Consider the following 26,761-nt stretch of genomic DNA (forward strand, 5'->3'; position numbering starts at 1 on the left):
GCTTTTTGCTCTGATGTGACAGAGCCATGAATAAGTGAGCAGAAAGAAGCTAAAATGTCTTTTGAAGGTGAAATTTTTCACAGAAAGATTGAAGAATGAGGACGATGGTGGCAGAATAGCGCTAATCAAAAAGGGTTCTACAGTTTTCAGTGAAGCCACCTGATTCAGTTTCCTCTGGTGTCATCTCTTTGAGGGAGCGTGCAGCATGTTTATTTTACTTAGCAACTTTGTTGAGGTCTAATGTTCACGTGTGTGTTGCTAAGTGTTTGTTTATTCACTGCATTTCTCGTGTGTTCGCCTTGTTTATCTCGTTAGGCTGATAAGAAGGATCCCCAGGGCAACGGCTGCATTACAGGATTTGAGGTTTTGCTGCAGAAACAGCTGAAGGGGAAACAGATGCAGAAAGAGATGGCCGAGTTCATTCGAGAACGGTATCTGCTACGTTCACTTTTTTAATGTTTCATTTTGTTCACACTTTGTCCTCGGGTTACTGTGACAACCATACAATTGTCATTAAAAACAAACCATTTCTCCTTTTTTCATGCTTGCTCTTTCATGTACATCAGTGCATTGCACAATAAAGGAAATGAACATGGAAACATTGTTGCGTACATGCCGTGTGGTAATCACCCTCTACTTCCTTCTCAGGATAAAGATAGAAGAGGAGTACGCTAAGAATCTCTCCAAGCTCTCACAGATCCCTCTAGCAAGCCAGGAAGAAGGGTGAGTGGCTGTGAAGAAGAAAGACACACAACCTGCCCTCATCACAGAGCGCCCTGTCACACATGGGTGCATGGATCAATATATAAAAAAAAAAAAAGCCGCATGTCAACATTTGAAAAGCACTGTGCCAGGCTTCTCACTTTGAAGCTGCTTTAGAGTTGTGCAGGTTGTAAGTACCGCGTTTTAGGCTCCTTCCTTAACAGTGTATTCTGTAATTGTATTGCACAATAGAGGGTACATCTCTTTAAGATATTTCAGCTTTAAACATTAGAGCTGGTTTAAATTAAGTAATTTACAATGACAGTGAACTTTGCTGATAATTTATCCCCTACATATATTACATGTAGGATACAATAAACATAAAGTTATTCCAGGTTTAGGTAACAAGCTTATACATCTACTTACTCTTAGCTCATGTGCTACGTGTCTGATCAGGTAAGACTGTCACATCAAAATTGCAGAGTGTTTAAAACTATACAAATGTGAATTTTATTTCTTAGGAATCAACTTGTCCCTTATAATTATTTTCACCTATTTTATACTTTTGTACTCAGTTTCCACAATTGAGCTTTAAAGTCTGCCATGAGTGATATTGCTAGGTGTAAATTGACGCTAATGCCGAATTAGTCGGCCAATTAGACAATCCAGCAGACAGCTCCTCAGTGAGCAAGCCAATCAAGTAGCCAATCGCGCGAGACATCCCGATGTGAGCTGGAGTCTGGAGGCCCTGTCAGTGAATCTGTGGCCATCCTGTAAAACCACTGCATGCTTTGATCTCCATCCTGCAACACATTCCAGCTATTAAAAGAAAGCACAGGAGAGGAGACACAGACGCATGCGAAGAGAGGGGGTGTGTTAGGAGATTGAAGGGGAGAGGGGAGGGGAAGGTGTGAAGCCCTGCTGGGGGAAAGAGAGTTTCCAGCCACTCCTCTTTTATCCTGTTTGACAACACACAGGATATCATGCTGAGGTGAGAGCAGCTCTTTGTCTGATTCACCGAGGGCACACAGGAACATGTATGTGAATCTCTTAACCTCAGCCTTTAATAGAAGCTCAGGGGTTAACGCAAGTTAAACTGCTGATTATTTGATGTTCACACTATCTAAATACGGATGAAGCACAATTTTTATTCAAATTATGATACATGTGGCCATGATGAAAGATTGTAGTGGCAATATAGGGCAGCAGAATCCTCAGCTAATAAAAAACTAATCACACAAACAAGGAATTTGTTGTGTTGCAAAAAGACAGTGGTGCAGAGAAAGACTATAAATTATACTTTTACTTTATACAAATACTTAGGAATAATTAGCATTGCAGCTAATTCATAAAATTATCCTAAAATATAATGTTAAATAATTAAATGATACCTAAATTAACCACTATTTTACAGTTCATGTATTGGTTTTTTTACGTTTGATTTGGTTTTTAGGCATTAAAACTAAGCAGAACTGCTCTTCTAAGATGGTTTACAATAACTTGCAGTTTCCTACTTTGCCAGTGATGTAACTTTGATTTTTTTGTAACTTTTCTTGCCTAATCTCAGTGTAAGTCGTTCATGTGGTGCAACTACAGTATAAAACAAGTCTTTGGCTTGAAAACAACGTGGAAGTGCCTCTAACTTGGATTCCTATTAATGGCCACCAGATGGCGAGACATCTGGTTCCTAAAAGACTTCCAGTCCTACAGAATTCTGGGAGAAAATGGCCCGCAGACTTGAAAACTTTATGATGTCAGTCACTCATTTTGAGTCGTACTGAATAAAGCATTGTTCATGTTGCTAATTTCAGTCATTCAAGGTTTCAGAAAAGAAGATTACACAAGAAACACTCAGTGTCTTCTGACTTGTGACTGACAGTGAGTGTGATCTTTTTTGTTTGTTAGATCTGGTTTGAAAACACCAAGATGATGATGCCAAAAAATGCTTGAGGCTTCAAAACAGGAATTTAAACAGGAACTTTAATAATTCATAAAAAGTTTTATTTAGAAAAAAAGTGACTTTAAAACTTGCTGGCAGAATACCTGTACAAGAGTTATGTCTTTCTTTAAATATTACGGGCTAAAACAAATCACTCAGATTAATACATGAATGTGTGTTGTTGCTGATTTGGTTGCTAATGTTAGCTACCATTAGCTAGCTAACATTCTAGCTAACTTTCAGATTCTTCTAGACTTGAGCTAGCATATTTTGAATTCAGCAAAAATAACATAGGCTGAAAAATATTGGACACTTTATTTGACATTATTATCATTTCTATCAGACAAAGAAAGAAGGCAAACTGTACACGGATGTAAGGGGGGTTCAGCTACACTTACCCTCCCTTTCAGTGTTTACATGCATATAAGATAACCCCTCTTCATGCTAGGATGGTAACAGAGTGGGATGGAATTGTCCCATATAGAATCCAGATTATGCCAGCCAGCTCAGTCTGCCCACACCCACAAAAGTGCAACACAATGCTTTCATTATGCCGTCCCTAAGGCTGGCTCTGTTGTCACACAGGACAATCACTGTTTTGTTGGTCGGTTCCTACCATCCGACCAGCCGCAGCCCAGAACCAGCCATCTATTTATTCCTGAATTTGCCATTTGTTTGGTGGGGATGTGAGGCATGTGACCATTTTTTTTATAGTTACCAATACTGTACTATGCTGAATGAGGAAGTGCATGGCAAGAGATTCATTTTCCCTGAGATGCAGCATTTTGTTGCCAAGTGACTGTCACTTGGGAATGCAAGATTGCAGGCACATGGCACATATAAGTTATTGAGTGTGAAGAATGTTTGAAGTGGTGCAGTTTTTCCAGTTTGGAATCATAATATCCAGATTCCTCTTAGTTCAAGGTTTGTCTTTCATCTGATGTCTTTTTAAGGTGGAAAGATACTGCATCTGTATGAGCTGTTAATCTGGTCTATATTGAGCAAAGAATAATAAAATAGCCTTCTTGTGTGTAGAAAAGGAGTGTTTTCAAGCTTATTTTTCTACCCACAAACCAAAAAATTGATTTATTAGGTGAAAAAGTTGTATTTCAATTCAATCATTTAAGTCAGTTTTTAAGCACGCATGCCAAACATTTGATGGTTCTAGATTTTTGAATGTGAGAATTTTCTGCTTTACTTAAACTCGTGTTACACTCAGCTGAACATTAGAATAGAATAGAATAGAATAGCCCTTTATTGTTATTGTATATGTACAACGAAATAAGGATTTTATGACTTGAGCAAAATATAAATAAATAAATATCTTCAGCGCATTGGTCAGACCTCAAGGATATACAGATTACATTTCAGTGAGTACCACTGAATGTAAACAGAAGTGTTGCTTATTTATAGGAAGATTCTGTCGGTGGTGCTGTTTTCTTTGTTCAGCCATGGTGGCTGACTCTTTTAATGCTGACATCTATCTTCATTTCAGCCATACCTTTGTTACTGAGGCATCAAACATAAACACATCTGCTTTCAGTCTTTAAAGACAACGATGTCACTGTTATGACAAAAGGGTCAATTTCTGTAGTTCCCAATGTAAAGTGTGTGTGAACTCCGATAGTTAAGGTTAGACTTTTCAGGAGACACTGACACATTCACACAATTTCACACAGGCAAATCGACTTGTTAAAACCAATGAGTGTAGAAAACAGTCGTGGGTTAACACATGCTGTTTTTATGTGCCAGTGACTGCTCAATTTAGATGTATGTCTCCCCTTTCATTTAGATAGAAGCTTTAAAATAGCTCTCCAAATAAGGCCCTAGAGATATTACCAAGATGGTTGTCGAGTTGCATGACTTGTGTCTAGCAGGACTTTTCGAGAACTTTAAAAGCAGGAAACTGAAATGTTGTCTTGAGTCAAGGGGTTGGTGTGTATCGTGGCCTAGGTGTCACAGGGTGAGAGGCTGGGTATAACCTGGACACACTAGAATCAACAATTAAGCCAACACCCGGTGGTGCATCAGTTTTTTATGCCATTAATTTTTTATGATGATATTAGCTATCTGTCAGGCAAATCATTTCATAATTAAAAAAGCAAAGAAGAGGTGGGAGAAACAAGAATGAACTTATTAAGCATTTAATAGGCACAAACCTTCACCTGAAGAAAGGTGCACAGCTTATTCCGCAACCTGATTGGACGACACTGATGATTTGGTGTAACTGTTATAGAAATCATGCTTGCTGATTGCCGTTAGGCAGCTTTTGTTGTATCTAAGCTTTAAAATGATCTCTATGATTTGAAAAGCTCGCAATGGTTTAGATGGCGTCGATCTGGAGGTACCCGAATTTGCTCCGACAGTGTTTGGAATGTTCTGGATGTCAGTGTGAGGGAATTCCACAGGTCTTCCACTCAGAGCGGCGCTTTGAAGTGACCCGCTGACCCGCGAAGACCTCCAGTCCTGGACTTAAAGCCGTGTGTCTGTGACTGTCTGCCTAAGCAAGTGATTGTTTTACAGTCTTCATGATCTTGTTGCCATAAACCATTCTGTCTAAGAATGCAAACATATATCTGCACTATTAAAAAGACAAGTTGCATGTGAAGATAATGTAATGTGCATCATCTCGTCTTCAAAACAAGCCTTCTGAGTTTTACTGCCCCCAGCTGTGTTGAGAAAGCTGCACTCGAAGCTGAGAGAATAAGTGGAGCCATATCTCATGTCCCATACATCCTAATCATCTGTTGAACTGGCGGTGGACCTCAGCTCAGCTCTGTAGATTTACCGGTTACTTGTGCTTCTGTGAACTTTTGCACTGACTACTCATGAGCCTCAACTCTGTGTGTGTGTGTGTGTGTGTGTGTGTGTGTGTGTGTGTGTGTGTGTGTGTGTGTGTGTGTGTGTGTGTGTGGGGGGGGGGGATTCATCCTGCTCCCTCGGCTCCGTCTTACCCCCCCATTTTCTCTGACAGCTTCCATGCCCACCCTATGAGTCTTTATAAAAGTGTGTGTGGTCTTTTATTGTGTAATATATTAACCACTCACACTCTCCCTCCTTCTTATCTGCTCTCAGTACTCTGGGGGAGGCTTGGGCCCAGCTGAAGAAGAGCCTGGCAGACGAAGCTGAAGTTCACCTTAAGTTCTCCTCGAAGGTAATTCATCAAACTCTGTCGGATCCGGTTAATAAGATATGAAACCAAATATTAACTAAACAGATTTTTCATAGTATTCTGACTGCCTGATTATTCGCCATGCCTGTCTATCTCTTAAAGCACAAAAGGGCATACAATAGATGCAGACAGGAAAAGCTTAGCAACAATGTGGCAACCAGAGACCACGGAATGTCTCAATAACAGGCAAAACTACCAGTGGCAACATGAAGTGGGTGGATACCAATAAACACAAAGCTAGCATCGCTATATTATACAAGATATGTCCAGTGTTTGTTTTGTTTACAAAATGCTGAATGGATTCCTCCCCCGCACACCACAGACATAGTTTAGACCAAACCAGAACTGGCTTTAAGAGGCAACATTGTTTTCTTTGGCCAGATTACATTCACAACAACAGCTTAAAGTTAGTCGTGGTAAAAAAGAAAGAAAGGACACCCTCTGTCACTTTAGGAAATACCTAACCTGGTTTTAGCAGGTCTTAAAATTAGATTATATGCAAAGTGAGATTAACATGACATATTGCACCGTGCCATTATTTATTTAAGACAAACTGAGAAAATGGAACATGGAAGTACATGGTGACAACATATTTTGACTTTTACACTGATATAAAAGTGAATACATGCACAAAATGAGGGTGCTGTTTCTTGTTTTATTTGTGTTTCTCTTATCAGAATGATTAAAACAAACTAACAGTTAGTGCCTTCCACTCTGGACAGGAATCAGTTTGTCTCTGCTATTCAATTCAACTTTATTTATACAGCGCCAGATCACAACAGTCGCCCCAAGGCTCTTTATATTGTAAGGTAGACCCTAGAATAATACATACAGAGAAAAACCCAACAATCATGTGACCCCCTATGAGCAAGCACCTTGCCGATAGTGGGAAGGAAAAACTCCCTTTTAACAGGAAGAAACCTCCGGCAGAACCAGGCTCAGGGAGCCATCTGTCGCGACCAGTTGAGGAGAGAGAAGGAAGACAGGATATTCTGATTGAATGCGACCTAGCTTTATAATACGTTATTTGCGTTGCATCACATTTGTAAAAAAACACAACATTTTTACAGTTTTCATTCATTTGAGATCGCACGTTTATGAGAATGCACAAACAAAGGTCTAAATGAAGATTTCTTCACTTTTTGTTTTGTTTTTTTAACCGACTTTGTTTAGCCAAAGTTCAGTTCGCTTCTTCAGTCTGATGCATTAACAACCAGCCACTCAGTTTATCCACAGCTGTTTGGAAACTACAGAGTACTGGTGTGAACACTTCTGCTGAGCTTTCTGTTAAAGCCCATCAATTCCTCTTTTCCCCAGGCTCCTGCTTTTTTAAAAGTGGGTCATTTAAACCTACACTGAAAATAGGTTTAGCTTAGATAAAAGCCATAAGATGTGATCTAACCCAGTTAACTTTTTAACGTAACCTTCAGGGACCCTGAACAGTGATAAATGTGACTGTGGCCCTGTGATTTGAACAAAGAGACTTCCTGCATCTCCCTGTGAGCGTCTCTTATTCATAGAGCCAAGGCTCTTATTTCACCTTACAGTTACTGAATAAACTGGGGGATGTTTTATCAGGTGGACTAATGTTTCCAGTTGTTTAACCTCTTTAAGCCTTATGATGAAGAGGTCACACTGTATTTTATTGGCTGATCACTCCAGACGGTCGCTGGTGCTTGGTTTTACAGTACGTCCATATTGGCTGCGGGTACTGCAGCCTACAGCACATGTGACTCACTAGGCAGACAGACTGCCTTCTAATGCAGTGACATAGAGTAAAGGGCTTCCTGATGGCTCTGTGGGCTGAAGCACATGTGTGTGACACGGAGGCTTTGACTCAACATTTTATTTATTGATTTATTTTAAAAATAATTTTTAATCGCGATTTCCCCACAAGCAGAAAGACTGCGGGAACCGGTAGCAGATGATTTACGAGCGAGGCATCTTCTGTCTTAAGAACTCAGTAATGCTTTCAAAGTCTTCAAGGGGCCAGCTAGCGCTCTTCATTTTCAGATCGTTTTCGATGTTTGATGTCGAAGGAAAGAGGGGAAGACAAAAGACAGAGGCCAGGATTCCAGCTGGAGTGATGGAGGAAATGGAATCGGTGATGTTATCCTCCAGGGATGCACAGATGTGCGGCACTTTTCCAGGTTCTTGGAGGAGAAGGAAGGGTTTAAGTGGAAATGAATTTTGAATGACGGTGTGATTGCAGGAAGGAGCTGCACATCTCATTCATCACTGACAGCTGGGACAGGACACCACATTGCATATTACCAGTGACGGGCTTGCTGCTGGCATTCAAAAATAATATGGCCTTGTCAGAAACTTGGATCTGGAAGATGTGCTGTTAACTTTAAAAGCCACTTTACCAATAAAGGATCAAGCAAAAAGAGAAGCAAATGAATGATAACAACTGAGATTCTGGTTTTTGCTTGGCTCCTTCATATCAAAGCATTTGTGATCTAAAATAGCTCAGTGTCAGAAGATGATGACATGATATATGGAATGCAACCAGAGCGAATGGAGCTAATTAAGGTTCTGGATAATTAAATCTGATAAACAGAGAGGTGATTAAAGGGTGTCCCTTTGTGATTAATCACTAGCATTACTGTAATCTAAACTCCTATAAACCTGAGTTGCTCTTGAAGAAGAAGTCATTTTATTGAAACTTCTCTTAATGTGCATTAACAGTCATTTGTTGTTCAGTGCATGAATCTGCCTGACACATTTGTTTTCCCTTTCAGCTACCAGAATTCTGAAACCAATCAAAGTACCACATGGTTTTGAGTAGTGAACACTATAAGTCACGAAGTGCTAAATGAGACCAAACTTGGCTCTATTTTGTATCAGTGTCAGGACATACAATGGACCTGAGTGGCTTAATGACTTTTCTATCCGTTATTTTGTAAATACGGTCATGTTAAAAAAAAAAGGACATGTAAAAACAACCTCAAATGACTGACAACAAATGACATATTACACTATCCTTATTCATTTAACAGCAACTAAGTATAAATGCAGAAGCAGATGGTGTGAAATATTAAGTGCATCATGTGATTTGGTAGCTTGTAGAAGCATTTGTACCTGTAATAAAGTGAAGTAAGCTTTTTCTGTTTGACTTTATGAGTCTCTCACATCATTGTGGAGGAACTTTAGCCCACTCTTATTTGAAACGTTGCTTTAGCTTATTGAGGTTTGTGGGAATTTGCTGGGATGTCCACTCCCGGGAGACTTTCTCCTTCTGTGAATAATCTTCCTCACTTACATTTTCTGTGGTTTGTTGTTGATTCAACAAACCAAAGTATATGAATGCTAAACTGTTTTTGACTAGCCAACAGTGCAAATATTTGGCTAATTAGCCACTAGCAAAACTTTTGGCTAATGTCTGTGCCTCTCACCTTTTTATCTCAAAGAAGATACTCAGAAATTTTGGAACTGTAAGTTTAATGAATCAATTCTGTCATAGCAGGAAAGCTGCAGTCAGTATTTCTCCTGTTTGCTATTTATTCCTGCTGTCTGCTGTCTATATGTTATTACGGCACAGTTGGTGTAGAGCATTGTACATGTACAATGACAATAAAGGGCTATTTTTCTATTATAGCAATGGCCAGTCATGTTTTACTGACAAACGCTTGCCTGAAACTAGCTTTTCATCATTTTTTTTCTGCTCAGAAAAAATCAGTATTCAGTATGTGTTGTTTTCTTTGAGCAGCTCCAGAGTGAAGTGGAGAAGCCCTTCCTGACCTTCAGGGAAAACTTTAAGAAGGACATGAAGAGGCTCGACCACCACATTGCCGACCTACGGAAGCAGATGGTTGGCCGCTATGCGGCTGTGGAGAAGGTATCCAAGCTCATACAAATATAAGAACTCATGTACGTTATATTATTTCATATGGCAGTATAAACTATTTAGGGAATCATCTCACTGCTGATTATAATTCCACATTTCTTCTATAAGCAGATGGCTGTTTCTCATCTGTTGGATATTTTGTCTTTGTTTATATATACAATAGAAAGCAACTGGGTAAAGCTCGTCTAACATCATCTGTCAGTGTCTTTATGATCAGCGATCATGCTGAGAAAGGACTCAACAGTTTCTCTCAAATAAAGTAATCTGATGGGCGACTGAGCATTTAAAGCAGGACTGCAAATAAGTTACTGACATTGTTGGCTGTCAAAAGAAAGCTTTAACACTGAATGATGCATGAATGGTGCAGACAGCATTATCACTGTGGTGAATTGAAGAAGACTGTAACATTATTTTATCGTGTTAGCGTGATGCTGCACATTGTTTAAAGGAAAACATTTGCTGCCTGAAGCTCAGCCAGAAATTCAGATTGTTTTGTGAAAGTCTTTACTTCAGACTCTTATCTCTGGCAGGCTCGTAAAGCTCTGTCTGACAGGCAGAAAGAGTTGGAGCTAAAGACGCAGCAGCTGGAGATCAAACTCAGCAACAAGATTGAAGAAGACATCAAAAAAGCCCGCAGGAAATCCACACAAGCAGGTCAGAGCATGGGGCAAAGGTCAAACCATGGGTCTTTATAGGGTCACACTTTCACTGAGGTATTTGTTGTTTACTCTGTACCCTCTCATGTGGCTGTGAAACATTCACCGTTGGTCGCTGTTTCCCGACTTTAATGGTACTGCATGTAAATTCTAAATTTCTAGGTTTAAAATTATGTAGTTTAAACAAATCTGTCAAAATGTTCTAAGAACCACTATGACTGTATGTGCACAACATCTGTTTTCAAACTAAACTTACTTCAGCAGAAATTTACTGGATCCAAACCAGTGCTAAAAGACTTTGTTGAGTCTTCTCAACTTCCTATTCTACACTGATGTTATGTTATATATACATATGTGTGTGTGTGTGTGTATATATATATATATATATATATATATATATATATATATATAACCCCAAAATATATTTCATCATCACATCAGCGGTAGTTTGTGGTGGTGCTATCCTCAGTTAATCTAAAAGAATAAATTACACCGACAGCAGGACTCACACAGTTTGACAAATGCAGGTCTACTTGTCATTGTGTGCAAATGTGAACATACATTTAAATTCTGTTCGTATCAGTAAATTAATCAGGTCAGCCATGAGTTCTGAAGTGTCTGAATGTAAATAAACATTCTGTCAACATTTCATATCTTCTGCCGCCGTGAATCTGTTTATCTTTGGCACAGAAGTTTCTTTCATGATTAATTTCAGTCCTCTCCCATTCCTTAGTTAGCAGCCACAGGTTGGAGCATTAATAGGTTCAGAAATAGTGTTAATAGAATTTAGATTAAATAAGTGAATCTAATAATGGGTTCCAGTCAGATAACATGCTAATTCTAAATAAGAGAAATAATTAGTTGACTTTATGCAGTTAGAAAAGCATTGTATTAAATAAGCACAAGGCGTTGCATCTTTTCTTTCCTAAAAATGTAACTATGAGACCCTCCAGTGCCTGCATGTAAAAGTTTAGACCCTGTAAATAGCTAACTTACTGAACATGAAATCTGAATCCTCCTTCAGTGTTTCTTTAGCCCTTCACTTGACCTGGCCTATGAACCGGGATTCTGTTTGTCTTTTTGCATCAGTGCTGCAACCCAGACTGGGAGAACCCCCCCCCCCCCCCCCCCCCCAAAAAAAAAAAACCCACATATTTTCCTAATAGACTGGGAAAGAGACTTCTCTGCTTCTGTGCTTGAGGTTGGGTATCGCAAAGGCAGTCCGCATCTCTGCAGAGTGTTTACTGTCAATGAGGCGGTGTGTGCAAAATACGTCAGTGAAAATCCCTCGATGTCGCTGATATGGACATCATAAATTATGCTCAACTCCGTGGTCCTTGGGCTGGGAGATGTACCATCCTTCCACTGTTTGCCCTGCTGTAGCCTGACAACCTGTGCTGTTTTTCAAATCTTGCTAAAGAAACAATTTTGTTGCATTGTTTGATTATATGAGGTGTCTGTTTCTTCTCACTGCTTTGAAGTGGGCAAGAATAAAGGATATATTATGTTCTTTGGGGCACTAAGCAGGATTTAGGAAGACAGACAATACTGCCAATGCTGATGATTGATTAATTCATTATTTCAGCACAATCTGCAGTTTCAGAAAGGAGCTGAGTATTCTAAATTTGAACGAATGTTACATGCATTTCCTGTGAACTATTTTCAGCAATAGAATAATCATAGATTGTATAAAAGATGTACTTAGCTTCAGCTTTTAAAAAGCAAAGCCAGCGTGGAAGGGCCTTAAACCTGCTTTCTTTTTATAACAACAGTGAGGGGTGGGGGGCTCTGGTTGCAGTTGCAAAAGACTTCCGGTCCTTTAGAAGTCTGTGGGAAAATGGTCTTGGGACTTGACCTCAGTAAACATGTTAGTGGTGAGTTCATAGTCACTCGTTTCAGGTTATATAAAATCAATTTTTAGCCCCATTTTATAAATGTTGGCCATTCTAGGTTTCAGTCGGGAAGATTATCCAAGGTGTCCTCACTGGTTTCAGTATTTGGTTTATCATTTCAATATAACTTCAGTATTTATAAACGGTATGAATACCTCTATTTAAAGTTTTTTTGCCAGTTATAAAGAGTAAAAGTAGAGCAACTGGGCACCTTTGCATTCAGCTGTGTAACAATACATATATGGTGCAATGCTGTAGTCTCCGTTACCTGTGGTGTTGTTTTTTTTACTAGGGTAAAAGGGTTCATCCACTGCTCCTCACAAACAAAACATTATGTCACATTGCGTGAACAATGGATCGTAAGCCACTGAAAATAGTGAAAGCACATGTGCATGTTAGAAGGGCGGGAGGTGGAAAAGAGCCAGAGTGGAAAAGTAGCTGCAGCAGATTGATGATTATAAAAGTTTTTACTAGCTGTGCCACCTGAGGAAAGTGACAGGCTAAGAGCCAACAATGTAAACCACCAAAGTGTGATGTCATGGGCCAACCAGGCATGACCACACGTGACTCATGACACACACACACAGCGATCCCTCCTCTGTTGCTTATGCAACCAGGTAAAAAAGAAAAAGCGGCAGTTGTTGACAGTGCTCGTGGTGTCTGGCTGCCAATGATGATGACTGCAGTGTGAGGGAAGCAGAAAGGAGTCTGATGCCAAAACAAATAAAGCATGGCATCTGTGTGCTTATAACAAAGTCTCATTATCGTTCTCACTGCATTGGATTTCACACAGCAGTGATAGCAGGGATTTCCTTACAGTTTAAATCAACCATCTGAAGCTGTGATCACCCTTTTATAGACAGTTTAAATCAACCATCTGAAGCTGTGATCACCCTTTTATAGACTCCATTACTTTATATATATATGTATATATATATATATATGTGTGTGTGTATATATATATATATATATATATATATATATATATATGTATGTATATGTATATGTATATGTATATGTATGTATGTATATGTATGTATATATGTATGTGTATATGTATATGTATATGTATATGTATATATATATATATATATATATATATGTATATGTATGTATGTATGTATGTATTGATGATTATAAAAGTTTTTACTAGCTGTGCCACCTGGAGTCTATAAAAGGGTGATCACAGCTTCAGATGGTTGATATACATATATACATATACATACATATATACATATACATATATATATGTATATGTATGTATTTGTTCTTAGAGTCTCTTTTTTCTTGGAGGGCTTATGCGCATGTGCTTCTCATTTTTTTCTTTGTTTATTTATAGAAGCCATTCTGAGCTGAAGTGAGAGAAAACCCTGTTTACTGTAAATTCTGCTGCAGCAGCAAGAACTTTAAGAAGTGCTAGAACATTTCAAGATCCATATATATGGATGCATTGTACACAAAAGGAGCAGTTTATTACAGCTTTCTTATGGCCTGTATTTCTTTTCGTCCTTTTAGAATATTTTTGAAAGAGTTGTTCAGTTTTGGAGATATCAGCTGTAGAGATATCCACGTGAATAGAACTCATAGCGACAAATGTTTAATGTAGGAACTGTTTTATGTCTTCTAAACTAAACTAAAGCCTTAACTCATAACTGGGTTCATACTAAAACAATCTAGGTGGGTAAATATGAGTCCAGGCAAGAGGGAAGACCTATAAACCAGATTTGGATATAAATGTTCTCTATACTGATATATTGCATAAAGTACCTGTGATTTATAAAGAACTAGTTCCAAATTCTTCAGCTTCACCTTAAATGAATTACTGCATGGTTGAAACAGTTGGATGGTCCAACTGGAAAATCAAACTAAGCACACGTCAATCATGTTAAGTGAAGCAAGTTAAGTTTCTGGAGTGGTCTTCCCAAAGCTTTGATGCTATCCCAATTGAAAATTTGTGGACTACGCTTATAGGCCAGGTCTGCCCCAAGAAACCATCCACCCCCTTCCGCTTTCACTGTACTACTGATTATACTGTAAGAAATATTACTCCACACTAGCTCGGCTGTGAGATATTTAGCAGCCACATTGGAGAGAAATAGGAATAATGTGAACATAATGTAGCACATATATGAGCGCATGTTGACTGAAGAAGAATGAAGAACAGAATACTCAGCATCATTTCCTCTCTGATCTAATCTTCTACATGATTAGTGTTTGTTTTGTTGTCAGCTGGATGCAGGCAGACACATTAATGAAATAACAGATTAGACCTTTCCTTTTCTCATTGCTCATGGTATCATAATGAAATCTTCTATCAGTCTAGATTATCTGTGCTGCTCTGGAATAATTGTATCAGCTGAGTAATGAGAAAACATCCCTGCACATGCATGTTTTGTTCGAACGCCCCAGCTGTGAGGGAATATCTTGGTTGCAACACCATCTGCTGGATGTAAAATGCTAGAACCAAATGAAGTGCTTGGGCTTGCTTTGTTTTGGGGTTTTGTTTTTTGCTGTTGTAGCCAAATTAGTGCATAGATTTTCAAAATAAAAGTTGCTAATTGGCTTGTTTTTCTTCTTCGTGGCAGGCGATGATCTGATGCGCTGTGTCGACCTTTATAATCAGTCGCAGTCCAAATGGTTTGAAGAGATGGTCACCACAAGCCTGGTAAGAATGCATGAGTTTTACATGTGTTAGCATAATTTAGTCAAAGTAATATTTTGCAATTACTTAAAATGTCTGTACACCTTTAAAGGTGCTTTTTGGATTTACCTTCTGAAGAATTAACTGAAACTTTCACCACCAAGGGTAAAATGTTACCATTGGTTATTTCTAATATGTCACTCGTGCTTCCATAGTGCCTTTCAACTCAATGTGAGCAAAGTGCTCTGTACTACAAAGTCTTATTCACACAAGCATTCATACAGTGCTTTTAGCTATATATAAAAACTTTTTTTGCCCACTTCCAGGCCTCCATTGTGATTAAAAACAGGCCCCTTAATGACTTGCCTGGTTAAATAAAGATTATGGTCACTTATTACACCATCCTGTGGTACAAGTTAGTATTAATGTTGGGTATTAACTTTAATTACCCTTTAATACCCAACATATAAGTTTTTTGGGTTTTTTTTTGCATTTTTACATCTATTTCAGGGTTTTGTGGTTCATTGTGTGCTAGTTTGATCTGAAATTACTTTTTCTTTTTTCTTTTTATCCATTCCATTCAGTTTCCTAATAGTGAATTTCCAAATGAGTTTTGCGAATTCACTGCACTTGATGCTGAGTTTCGGTAACTTCTCTGTGACTCAGCTGTTAAAACTGATCTTTTTCTCAGGAGCTGGAACGACTGGAGGTCGAGCGGGTGGAGATGATCAGACAGCATCTTTGCCAGTACACCACCCTTCGACATGAGACAGACATGTTCAACCAAAGTGTAAGTGCAACGTCTGCTGTCTTTTGCAAGCAGCAGGTAGTATACACCAAGGCGTCATTCATTCATCCATCCATCCATCTGTTCTCTTCCACTTATCCAACTCAGGGTCTATCCCAGCTAGCATAGGGCAAGAGGTGGGGTGGCCCCATTCATATGGGAGTTACAACACATATGAGAGGTGGACTCATTTATATAGTACCAGCTGTGATCTGTGCTTCCCAAATAAATTATACCTGGGTTCAGGGCTAGGGCCTCTGCTGGGCTTGTTCTATTACTTAGGGTCTAATAGCCTGATTGTATAGTTACCTCACTAGTAGCAGCAGAGGGAGGCAAAGAGCTACTTTCTCTGAGTGACTGAAGCATGAAGAGGAGGCTAAAGTTTCTTGTTTGACGTTTCAGCTGTTGTTTGTTCTTTCAGACCATGGAGCCAGTGGATCAGCTACTGCAGTGTGTGGACCCAACCAAAGACAGAGAAACGTGGGTACGGGAGAATAAAACTGGAGAAATTCGCCCAGTGGACATCGAGATCTGATATCGGCGCTATCTGATGAACTCACACCCAGATACAGCAAGCTCGAGGCTCCGTACCGGAGGAGAGGAAGTCTGTGCTGGGATCTTCCCCCTCCCACGCATGCACACACTGATCTGTATGTGATTCCTAACAGACTGAGGGACGGTCAGTTTGTGCTGAGCTATTCTTTACGTCCTGACAGCCCCCCTGCTGACAATGATATCAGTGTCTGAGGGAGTTTTTTGAGGGATGACGAGACCTGTCATAGTTTTGTGTTATACAAGCTGTTACTCGTGCCGAGTGAATGGGAACTTTATGTATATTCTTTAGTAAAGGATGCTTAGGTGAGGCAAATGTTTAAGAAGCACCAACATGTTGTAAGTGTTGAATAGCTTTATGTTAGGCAGAAGTGTAATGCTAATACTCCAGAAATGCAATGATTTAACAGATGCTGCTAAGCAAACTGCATTCAGAAAAAAAGAGTTGCTCTGTTACTTTGTAGCAGAATGAAGTACTTTAATGTCTCCAGTGTGTACATGGTGACTTTGCTAGACTCCACCCTTTAGTTACTGTTGCTAGATCTAATTTTAATTAAAAACAAAATGTAGCTTATTATGGCAGTGGTGTTTGAAGGTAAAGTTTTTTTTCTAATGGTGGGTCTTCGGTTCAATCTATGGTAAAAAAAAAAAAAGCAGGCTTCTCTTTTGTAACACAGCTGTCGCAAGTGTTCAGTTGATCCACATCTGCAGACTCTCACATTCTGTGGAAAATCGATGCGAGCCTCCCACCTAAACCCACCGGAAACTGATGGCTTCTTTTCATACAATGACTTTATTTAATGAGGCCAAGCTAAATTTTACTTCACACCAAGTGCTGTTCCTCAAAGTTTGGCTCTTCTGTTATTGTACACACAAACAATTTAAGCAGGGGATATGAATCCCATTAAAGATTCAGACACAGTTAATAAATGGTGGGAAATCAGATGCTTTATGGGACTGCCACCAACAAGCTGCATTTCCTAAACTATGACTGGCAGTAACTGATCATCACACTTAGGAGTTGGGCAATAGCCAACGGTGAATTCCTGAGGACTAAAATCCCAAATCTGGCAACACTTCACAAATCTAATTTTCTCCTTTTTTAAATTTCTAATAAGAATTTTAAATCAGCCAGTTGCACTTTACATTCAGATGATTTTTAATCAACTTTTACTGTAAATTGCTGTTCATATACAAAGGCATCTAAACACAAGTTGCTACAGACTTGTTTTTGGTTATGTTCATGAAGCATAACTGTGACATATATGTGTAAATATGTTTTAAGGTGATTTGCTCTGAAAGGGGATCGTAGTGGAAAGAATGTAAAATAGATTAAATAGATTTTTACAGAAAACATACGGTAGATATTTGGTACTGATAATATATTAAACATACAAGTGCTTTATACACAAGAAAACATCTCTAACAGTATGATAGAGTTTTGGAATATGAATCATTTGCTTCAGTTGGATTTGGTAACCGTACTGCAGAAGCTAACTGCCATACCAAATGTTCTTGTCCAGTATTACTGCTTAGTACTGCTTGACTGCTAAAAGGAGACAAATGAGATGTTTTTGTACATTAACAGCTAAAAGTTGTCATTTTTCATTAATAAAATGGAAATACGTATCTCATGTCTCAATGCGTTGCTTTGTGGTTTGTTTGTTTCCAAAAAATGAAGAAAAAAAGCAAGAAAACAGAGTTAATGGGGAAAAAAAGGTCTTTTATTTCCTTAAAAAACATATTTTTACATTCAACAGCATATTTGGTCAGGTCTTGTTACAGGTTTAGTCAGTGAAAAGTTCAGACAGATGCATTTGAAATCTGAAAATACATTGACATTAATGGCCTAAACTACTCCATGTGCTGACAGCACCCCAGCAGCACTTTATGATAGTGACTGAAGTCATTTATAAGGCAAAAGTTAATCATGAAAAAAAGTGTTTTGTATTTAAGTCACCACTTATGTACGGACTCAAAAACTTCCCTTTAGCCTCTCGCATGTATGGTTTAATAAATACTGCAGCCAGTTTGAACCTTATTTATCTTAAAGGTTGTCACGCATTTGCTTAAATGAAGGAAATCTTGACTACAAACAGTAGTTTCCTGATGATCACATCGGAAAAAGAGAGCCGGAATAAATACAAAATGCAGATTTTAAATAATGAGCTTATTTACTAAGAGGAACAACATCCTTCCTGGAAATGTATGAAAAACGCTCCATCCCAAGTAACTGCCCCTCAAACCACTTACTATGTTTGAGGGGCAGTTACTTTTTCACATAGCCCCCGGTGCTTTTGTTTACTTTTTTCCTTAATAAATGAAATCATCATGTAAAAACTGTATTTTCTGTTTACTTCAGTTACTTTTGTCCACGTGTGTTTGATCTGAAACATGCATGTGTGACAAATATTTGAAAATCTAAGAAATCAGGAAGTGACAGGCAAAAAAAAAAAAAAAGAAGAAATCAGGAAGTGTAAATACTAATGCTAGCAGGCTTGATTAGCAAGCTGCATCCATAAACTCTGCATGTTTACAGAAAGAGAAGGATATCTGCTAAAGCACAAATGTCTGGAATAGTCTCAGCCACCCCGTATATATGTCAGTACAGTAAAGTTGCACATTTTGATTTGGAAGTCTGTAGTGGATTGACTTGCTTTTTGAACAGCCTCATGTGGCCATTAGAGGAACTGCAGTTTCTGGGTGCCAGCTTTATTTTGTAACTATTGATGCTTTGTCTTGTCTGGCTTTTTATGTATTAAACAAATACAATATCTCATATAAAATGGTGTGTTCCAGACTGAGAATCAGCCTGAGGATTGTTCTTTAGATATTTGGAAATTTGGAACACTTAGAAATACATTTATTAGTTTTTACATACAAATGTTACAGTATAAATGGATAAAAAGGGGATATAAAGCTGGAATGTGTCAGGGCTATGAGCTTTCACTCAGAGAGGAAGCCACAAGTACATTGTAGACAACTCAACAGGAATGTACAGCATACACAAAAAAAAGTCAGGCTCCACCCATGGTTTCAAACTTCATACTGTACCATGCTTCACTTCTGGGGGACGATGGTGAAATTGAAGCCATGCTCCTAATCAATCATGAGCTTCTTGAGGGAGTTGAGATAGGCTGGGATGAGGGAGCTGACTGACTCCTCGTCATCGTTGAGGATCTTCTCTCCTCCGCCTTCTGAGCCCACTGAACTGGGTGACCGGACTCGGCCTGGGTACGGAGTGCTGTAACCCTGTTAGAACAGACACAGGCCTTAGAGTCAGAACAAGTACTTAGTAGAAGAGGCTAACATGGAGTTATTATTTAATAAACCGCGTAATACACCTGATAATATACTGTTCCAGAGAATACTTACGGAGGAGTATCCCTTGCCGAAGCTTCCTCTGTTCTTGGTCCTAATCTTGGTGAGCGCTGATTCAGCAATGTCCGCCCTCTCTTCGGCATCATCCAGCTCGTGCACGGTCTTCCTGTACTTTGCCAGGTTCATGTTAGCTTGTTCCTCCTGAAGTGACAGCAGTGTGAGTTATTTTAAAAAGCCCACAAACACCATGCTTGGAAACGTGTTCAGAGTAAGAGGATGAGGTGACGTACGGCCTCCTCTACTTGTCTCTTGTAGGCCTTCATCTTGTTTTGCAGCCTCTCCACCAGCTCCTGCATCCTCTGCTGGTTCTTCTGGTCCTCCTCCGACTGGAACAGCAGTTCCTTCAGCCGACGCTCGTTCTTCCGCAGCGTCTTCACCGTCTCAGCGTGCCGCTTTTGTTCAGAGTCCAGCTCCAGCTCCAGCTCCTTCACCTGCATGCAAAGAGTATCTACTATTGTGTGCAGGAAGGCTTCATATTTATCCACTGAGTGTTTAGTGAAGACACACTCTGTTACAATTTGTTATTTGTCAAAAGTTCCATAAAAGCAGAAATGTACTGCAGGCCAGACAACCAATACTCAATAACATACAGCTCATAACTTTGTTTTGTCATATTTCTGCATATACCAGTGTGCTACATGCAAAGGCATGTGCAAATGGCTAGCCACTAGCATGTAAATATAAATCCTTAATCCTCTAATTAGTTTTTATATCATCTTATTATATTGTAAAAATAAAGAATGGTTTAGAAACATCACTTTTAGGAGGATTTTCTTGCAGGTCTGACTTTTTATGATTTTATGTACTTTAGGGTAACGGTTCAAATAAGTTCCAGGAGGCAGCATTTTCATGAAGCCTGCCCTGTAGCAAGATTTTCTTCTGGAAGAAATTTAAACTACAGCAGTATTGATTATTAATCGACTTTACACATTGAATTACTTTATAAGTCTAACAGGTAAGTACTTCTTCTGTGCAGACACTTACAGCAGGGATACTCGTGACCACACTAGCTAAAGTAACTGCACATATCCCAGAGCAGTTGCTTCACAGCTCCAACATTGTGAGGCTAAAAAGAAGCGACAGTTCAGGCATTCTGACATGTTTGTGTGTACCTTTCCCTCCAGCTTCTGGATGATCTTCTTTCCTCCTTTCAGAGCCATCTGCTCAGCTTCCTCCAGTCTGCTGCTCATCTCTTTGATCTGGGCTTCCAGTCCTTTCTTCACTCTCTCCAGGTGGAGCGTGTGCTCCTGCTCTAGACGCAGCTCCTCCCCAACTCGTGCAAGCTGACAGAACAGAACATCCGTTTCCAGCGTTACCGACCTCGTCTGTATTAATCTGCTGTGTGCTTCGACATGGAGTCATCTCATGTGTTTTACCTCACAGGTGGCCTTCTTAGCTTTGTCTGTGCATCCTCTCATCTCGGCCTGGAGCTCCTCGTGCTCTTGCTGCACAGTCTGGAGATCCACCTCCAGCTTCCTCCTCCCGCTGAGAGCCGACTGGAACTGGACACACATCAGGAAGTCTGTGAGTGTATGTGGGTCCGGTTAGAATGAGTGAAACAGAAGCGGAGGCACTGTGTAATACCTGGTTGTTGAGATCGCTGTATTTCTCCCCGGACTCTTGCAGTTCTATCTCCAGAGCCTTTCGGGCCCTCTCGGCGCTCTCCAGGGCCGCGTGGGTCCCCTCACCCTCGCTGACCAGCAGAGAGCAGCGTCGCTCCATGGCCACCTGCTCCTCCCTGCACTCCTCGTGGCTCCTCACTTCCTCCTCCAGCTGAGCCTGCAGCTCCTGTGACAGACACTTGCTCTGTGAGCAGGGTGGTGTAGAAAACACTTACTGTACTTGCCGAATGTTGTGAGCAGACCTTGATCTGTTGCTGCATCTTCTTGCTGTTCTTGCTGAGCTCTGTGTTGCTCTTGGTGAGCAGGTCCACCTGCAGTTCCAGCTCATTGATGTCAGCCTCCAGTTTCTTCTTCAGTTTCAGTGCCTCCGACTTCCCTTTCACCTCTACATCCAGACTGGCCTGCAGGGATTCTAACGCCCTCTGGTGGCTTTTTCTAACGTTGGGCATGAGGGAACAAGATGAAAAACATTGTCTTAGATAAACAGCAAAATAAAGATGGCATATAAGTGCCAAAAATGAGCTCTAATGGCCACTTAAGGGTTCTGTTCATTCTCCTCTGTGTTCATGAATCTTTAGCTTTCATAAAAACTTTGAGAAAAAGTTCTGTTCTAGATTTAGATGCTTACTTAAGTAAACAAATTAAGAAGCTAATGATTATGCTCATCAGAGTTAGCCACTTGGACTTGGAGCGTACACCTGGTAGTTGGGCTGGATCAAGGCTCTTACCAAAAACCAGCTGCTCTAGATTTGGCTGGACTAGACCACGAGCACCTCTTTCAAAGGGTCTCAGTGTGGCTTATTTGGTTTGCACTAGAGTGCAATTACCATGTTCACTTCTGCACAAACGAACCACATCAAGGGGGAAAGTTACCCAAAGTTTAAATAGACTAAACCCTGTTCCAGTGTCATGTGTAACTGTGTATTATCTGCAAACTTTAAAAAGAAACATTATGGTGGAGAAAAACAGAATGCAGAGAAACATGAAGGATGAGAGGAAGCTGAGGTACCTCGCAGCCTCCGCCTCTTCCTCCTTCTCCTGTAGTCGGCGCTCCAGGTCTGCTTTCGCCTGAGACAACTCGAGCTGCAGCCTCAGCACTTTGGTCTCCTCAGCCTGGCAAAATGGGAGGAATGAAGAAGAAACGCACAATTTACAAATGACAAGCTTCAAATATTGGAGCAAATCTAGACTTGATAAAGCACTCACCTCCAGTGCGGCCTCAGATTCCTCCAGCGAGGCCTGGAGCTCTTCTTTCTCCATCTCAATTTTCTTTTTTGCTTTCTGGAGCTCATGCACGCTCTTGCCTCCATCGGACAGCTGCTCTGTCAGGTCTGCTACCTCCTCTGTGGGACAAAGAAGAAGTTGCATATGAGGCAATCCAAGACAGGCAGCTGTATGTTCATTCAGCCCTCACATGTGTGCCGTCATACCCTGGTAGGCCTTGTTCTCCCTGCGCAGAGCCTCTAGCTGCTCCAGAGTCTCTTCATGAGCCGTCTTGAGTTTGAAGAGCTCGCTGGCATGTTGCCTGCTCTCCTTCTGGCAGCCCTCTACCTCGGCCACCAGCTCCTCACACTTCTCTTTCCAGTCTCCAAGCTGCTTTTCCAGGACCCTCTGCTTCTTATCCAGAGCCTGCCCACAGCTGCTGGCCTAAGGCAGGGACCATACACTGCTATAACACCAAAGCTTTATGGCAAGGCATCAAATAAATGAGTATATAACGAGCCGCTCTGTCTACCTTCTCCAGGTCCATACAGAGCTCTTCCACCTCTCCCTGCAGCCTCTGCTTGGTTTTCTCCAGTGAGGAACATTTTGCCTGGGTGGCCTCCACGGCCTCCTCAGCCTCCTGAAGCCTGCTTGCCAGCTTCTTCCTGTGACACACGTATGATTTGGACTTCTGAGACACATTACAGGCTCAATTCAAGGCATCACATCTCGTCAGATGAAGATGATAGCTGCCAGTATCAACACCACGTACTTGGTCTCCTCTAGCTCGTCTGCGTGCTGGATGGTGTCGGCCTCGTGTTTGGTCCTCCAGTGCGTCACCTCACTGTTGAGTTTGGAGACGAGGCGCTGCATCTCCTGCTTGCTCTCCTGCTCCTCCTCCAGCTGCTCCCTCAGCACCTCGCAGTCCTGCCGCACTGAGCTCAGAGTGCTGCTGACCCCCTGCTTACACTGGCAACACCAGCGAAGAGACACACTTTGAGCACAGTGTAAAGCCCAGAAATGTAACACAAATCTGTGCTAACACACTGACTCACTTCACTCATGGTTGTTAAAAGGTTTTTTAACCTGTTTGGAGAACAAGCACAATATAAAAGCTGAACTAACGTACAAAGCTTTGATAAAATGACACATCCGTTTGGGACATAGAGGTGTCGGTTAGTCTTCACTCGTACTGCCCATCTTTTTGTCTCTTCTTGATTACACTCACTATTTGTATGTCTATATACTGCATATTTAAAATTGCATATTTGAAACATTTCATATGCTGAGAGTAAAGTGTACCAGTGTCAAATTCCTTGTTTGTGTACACAAACTTAGCCGAATAAAGGTGATTCTGATTCTGATCATCTATGATTGCATGCATAATACTCTTCTTAGACTAGGAGGCTCACACTCACACTTCCCCATTACCTTTCACCAGGCCGACTAAATCCGAAGATTGTCCATTAATCAACCTTGACACTCATTTCCACCTGCTTCATCCTGTCTGCAGTTTCTTCTTCACCTCTCCTGTGCACAGTAGAGGTGCACTTGCCTGTTACTTTGGATGGTTGACCCGAGGTGTTTAAAATCATCCACCTACAATACCTCTGCACTTGTGTCTCCAGCATCCCACCTGCCTCGCTCTCATTCCCATGCACATAGATTCTGTCTTGCTTCTTCTGACTTTCTCTCCAGCACACATCTCCACCTCTCCAGACTCTCTCCCAAATCTTACCAAAAACAATCAGTCTAATAGCCTCACAAAGGCAACCACATTCACAGAACACGCTATAATAGTAGAAACGTTTTAAATACTAAGTTTGTGTAACTAACTCTATTGAATAAGCCTACTTTAAACTGCAAAACAGACAAAAAGTATGTGTTTTTGCTTTATGTTCAAAACACAGACCTTGACCTCCTCATCAAGCTGTTTTTTCAGCTCCTCCACTTGTGACTGGAGGAGAGTCTTGGATCGGGTCAGCTGGCTCACTCTGGTCTCTGCCTCCTCCATCTGTCGACTCACGTCGGCATTATCAGCTGACAGGACACACAGGAGCACCGGTTAATGATGCACTGTAGCATGCAGCAGAATTCAGGCACCATACACAAACAATGGGATTATTTAGCTACAAAAGGCAGATGCAGTTTAAGACGTTCATATAGAATAGCAACGTGGTGGCAAAGCAAAGACACATCTTCCAGGAAGTTACATTTATTTTATTTCAGTGGTTGAAACAAAATATTTCATATTATTATGAGCTCACATGGGAGAAATGCAAAAAGAGCTGTGTAATGTCTTAGTGTAGCATAAAATGCTGTGTCAAATAGACACCATGTCAGTGTCTCTGCGAGACTTCTTGGAGACATTTTCACTAGAAAACCTGGAGACAAGGTCCTCAGAGTCTTAAATGAAAGATGTGATCGTGTTGCATTAGAGGACACATCTGCAGTTTTTTGGTGCTTTACTCTCATTTGGGATTTGCTCTAATTTTGATTGACCTTCCTTCCTGCTTTGGTAAACTTAATGTAATTAAAATGTACGTATGCATACTTGATCTTATCCTAACAACACATTCGTTTTCTGCCTAAATAGTTTGCTTTTTAGATCTTTTCCCAAATCTCCTGAGGACAAGTGGTCAGGAGGGCTTAGTCAGTCAGGTTTGTCGTTGGCAAAATATAAAAGAAAGAATTACTCAAAAATTTTTTAGAAATTACTGACAGTCTTTTTTCCCAACAACGGATCTTTTTTATTCTTAAAATATGAATATGAAATATGAGTTCATACCACCACCGTCTTTTGTGTCAATCGTTAACTAGTTGTCATCAAAATATATTATTTTTACATGCACAAAATCTACTGGGAGCCAGTTTTAGTGAATTAAGGCTGCATGTAACATCCCGGAGAAGATCACTTTAACCTTAAAGTATATGCATCAAGCTTTGCCTACTTGTAAGACAGAAAGAAACTGATTAAGAAAACTTGCAACTGGGTTTGTACCTTGCTCAAGGACATTAGGCATGCAGACTGGGATCGAACCACTAACCTTCCAGTGAGTAGCTGATCTGCTCTAACGCCTGAGCCACAGCCACTGACAGGATGGGACAATGGGATTTCTGAATGACTTTCTGTAATTGCTCATGTCCCACAGGTGTAACATTGTTTTACCTGTGAGCCTGTTCTTGGCCACGCTGATCTCAGTGAGCGTCCTCTGCAGGTCATCTCCTCTCCTGTTGGCCTCAGACAGCTGCTCCTCCAGCTTCTTCATCTGGCTGTCAGAGGATGCCTGGGGCACAGTAACATCACAGCACATTAGGTCACGCTCATCACAAAAGTCTGTGACGTTGCTGTCTTGTTCAAAATACAGATAAGGTCCATGTGATCTCAGATCCTGACCTTGGCCTTCTGTAAACTGTCCAGTGAAGCAGCTAGGTCATCCACCTCCATCCTCAGGTTCTGCTTCTCCTTATCCAGTTTGGCTCTGGTCCTCTGCAGAGCTTCACACTGCTCTGTGAGCTCTGTGACGGCGTCGCTGTGCCGCTTCCTCAGAGACACAGCCTGAGCTTCAGACTGGGCAGAGGACTCCTCCAAGTCTCGTCTCAGGCGCTGCAGCTCTGCATCTCGCTTCTTGTTCACCTCCATCTGTTCGACACACACAGGAAGTCATTTAAGTTAGATTTTCTAGGGCATTTAGCTGTACAATCTGGGATTATTTATGAGGGAAATTATGTAGTCCAGAAGTGTGCAGCTCGACAGTGTTTGTGTACTGGTAGTTTACCTGTGAGGCGGTGACTCCTCCTGCTTCTTCAAGGCGATCTGTGAGATCATCCAGTTCTCTGGTGAGATCAGCTCTCTGCTTCTCCACCTGCCATGAACACAACAGTTAAAGAAGGATATCAGACAACAAAATTATACAATATAATGCAAAGATTTCTGGGTAAAAGTGCCGTGGCTATCTGTCCATCATTATGGGATCTGAAACCCTTTATACTCTTTATACTTTGGCTCTTTACCTCACTTTGATTCACCCTTCTTCTTACTATGTTTTGGTTTGAACCACTCATCAGTAATAAAGCAACAATAATGGGCAAAAGGAAGCTAAAGGATTCAAACCAGAGAAACTCTACAGTTACCTCCCAGTGACTCCTTTCACTACCAGTGACTCCTTTCACTACCAGTGACTCCTTTCACTACCAGTGACTCCTTTCACTACCAGTGACTCCTTTCACTACCAGTGACTCCTTTCTCATTATATCTACTGAAAACTGAAGGACTTAATGAAATGAATGAGAATCTGCATCTCTATGTCTGAGGCCTCTGTCCTCAGCTGGAAAAGGTTGTAGCGTCCTCTCTGGGTCAGGGA

At 40.7% G+C, this 26,761-nt stretch overlaps 2 protein-coding genes across 4 annotated transcripts in view; one reads left to right on the top strand and one right to left on the bottom strand.

Annotated features, from left to right (window-relative positions):
- The window catches only part of gas7b (growth arrest-specific 7b), a 59,504-nt gene extending 41,684 nt beyond the window's left edge, over nucleotides 1-17,820 (top strand). The window contains exons 7-14 of the mRNA XM_004569672.3: nucleotides 316-431; nucleotides 649-723; nucleotides 5,717-5,795; nucleotides 9,526-9,654; nucleotides 10,194-10,317; nucleotides 14,797-14,876; nucleotides 15,544-15,642; nucleotides 16,061-17,820. Of these exons, the coding sequence (XP_004569729.1) occupies nucleotides 316-431; nucleotides 649-723; nucleotides 5,717-5,795; nucleotides 9,526-9,654; nucleotides 10,194-10,317; nucleotides 14,797-14,876; nucleotides 15,544-15,642; nucleotides 16,061-16,174 (816 nt within the window). The 3' untranslated portion in view covers nucleotides 16,175-17,820. The remainder of the gene's footprint in view (nucleotides 1-315; nucleotides 432-648; nucleotides 724-5,716; nucleotides 5,796-9,525; nucleotides 9,655-10,193; nucleotides 10,318-14,796; nucleotides 14,877-15,543; nucleotides 15,643-16,060) is intronic.
- A 73-nt stretch (nucleotides 17,821-17,893) lies between these two features.
- Nucleotides 17,894-26,761, bottom strand: part of LOC101476587 (putative uncharacterized protein MYH16) — a 61,283-nt gene continuing 52,415 nt past the window's right edge. For all 3 annotated transcript variants that reach the window (XM_076887213.1, XM_014411690.3, XM_004569669.6), the window contains exons 8-23: nucleotides 26,177-26,263; nucleotides 25,795-26,040; nucleotides 25,567-25,684; nucleotides 24,310-24,437; nucleotides 23,170-23,366; nucleotides 22,930-23,062; nucleotides 22,625-22,841; nucleotides 22,401-22,537; nucleotides 22,204-22,307; nucleotides 21,437-21,629; nucleotides 21,157-21,360; nucleotides 20,949-21,074; nucleotides 20,685-20,855; nucleotides 19,803-20,003; nucleotides 19,567-19,713; nucleotides 17,894-19,443 (exon numbers count right to left, since the gene is read on the bottom strand). In XM_076887213.1, the coding sequence (XP_076743328.1) occupies nucleotides 19,291-19,443; nucleotides 19,567-19,713; nucleotides 19,803-20,003; nucleotides 20,685-20,855; nucleotides 20,949-21,074; nucleotides 21,157-21,360; nucleotides 21,437-21,629; nucleotides 22,204-22,307; nucleotides 22,401-22,537; nucleotides 22,625-22,841; nucleotides 22,930-23,062; nucleotides 23,170-23,366; nucleotides 24,310-24,437; nucleotides 25,567-25,684; nucleotides 25,795-26,040; nucleotides 26,177-26,263 (2,562 nt within the window). In that variant the 3' untranslated portion in view covers nucleotides 17,894-19,290. The remainder of the gene's footprint in view (nucleotides 19,444-19,566; nucleotides 19,714-19,802; nucleotides 20,004-20,684; nucleotides 20,856-20,948; nucleotides 21,075-21,156; nucleotides 21,361-21,436; nucleotides 21,630-22,203; nucleotides 22,308-22,400; nucleotides 22,538-22,624; nucleotides 22,842-22,929; nucleotides 23,063-23,169; nucleotides 23,367-24,309; nucleotides 24,438-25,566; nucleotides 25,685-25,794; nucleotides 26,041-26,176; nucleotides 26,264-26,761) is intronic.

This window comes from Maylandia zebra, linkage group LG8 (genome assembly GCF_041146795.1).
Source record: "Maylandia zebra isolate NMK-2024a linkage group LG8, Mzebra_GT3a, whole genome shotgun sequence".
In the NCBI taxonomy this organism is placed as follows: Eukaryota; Metazoa; Chordata; class Actinopteri; order Cichliformes; family Cichlidae; genus Maylandia; species Maylandia zebra.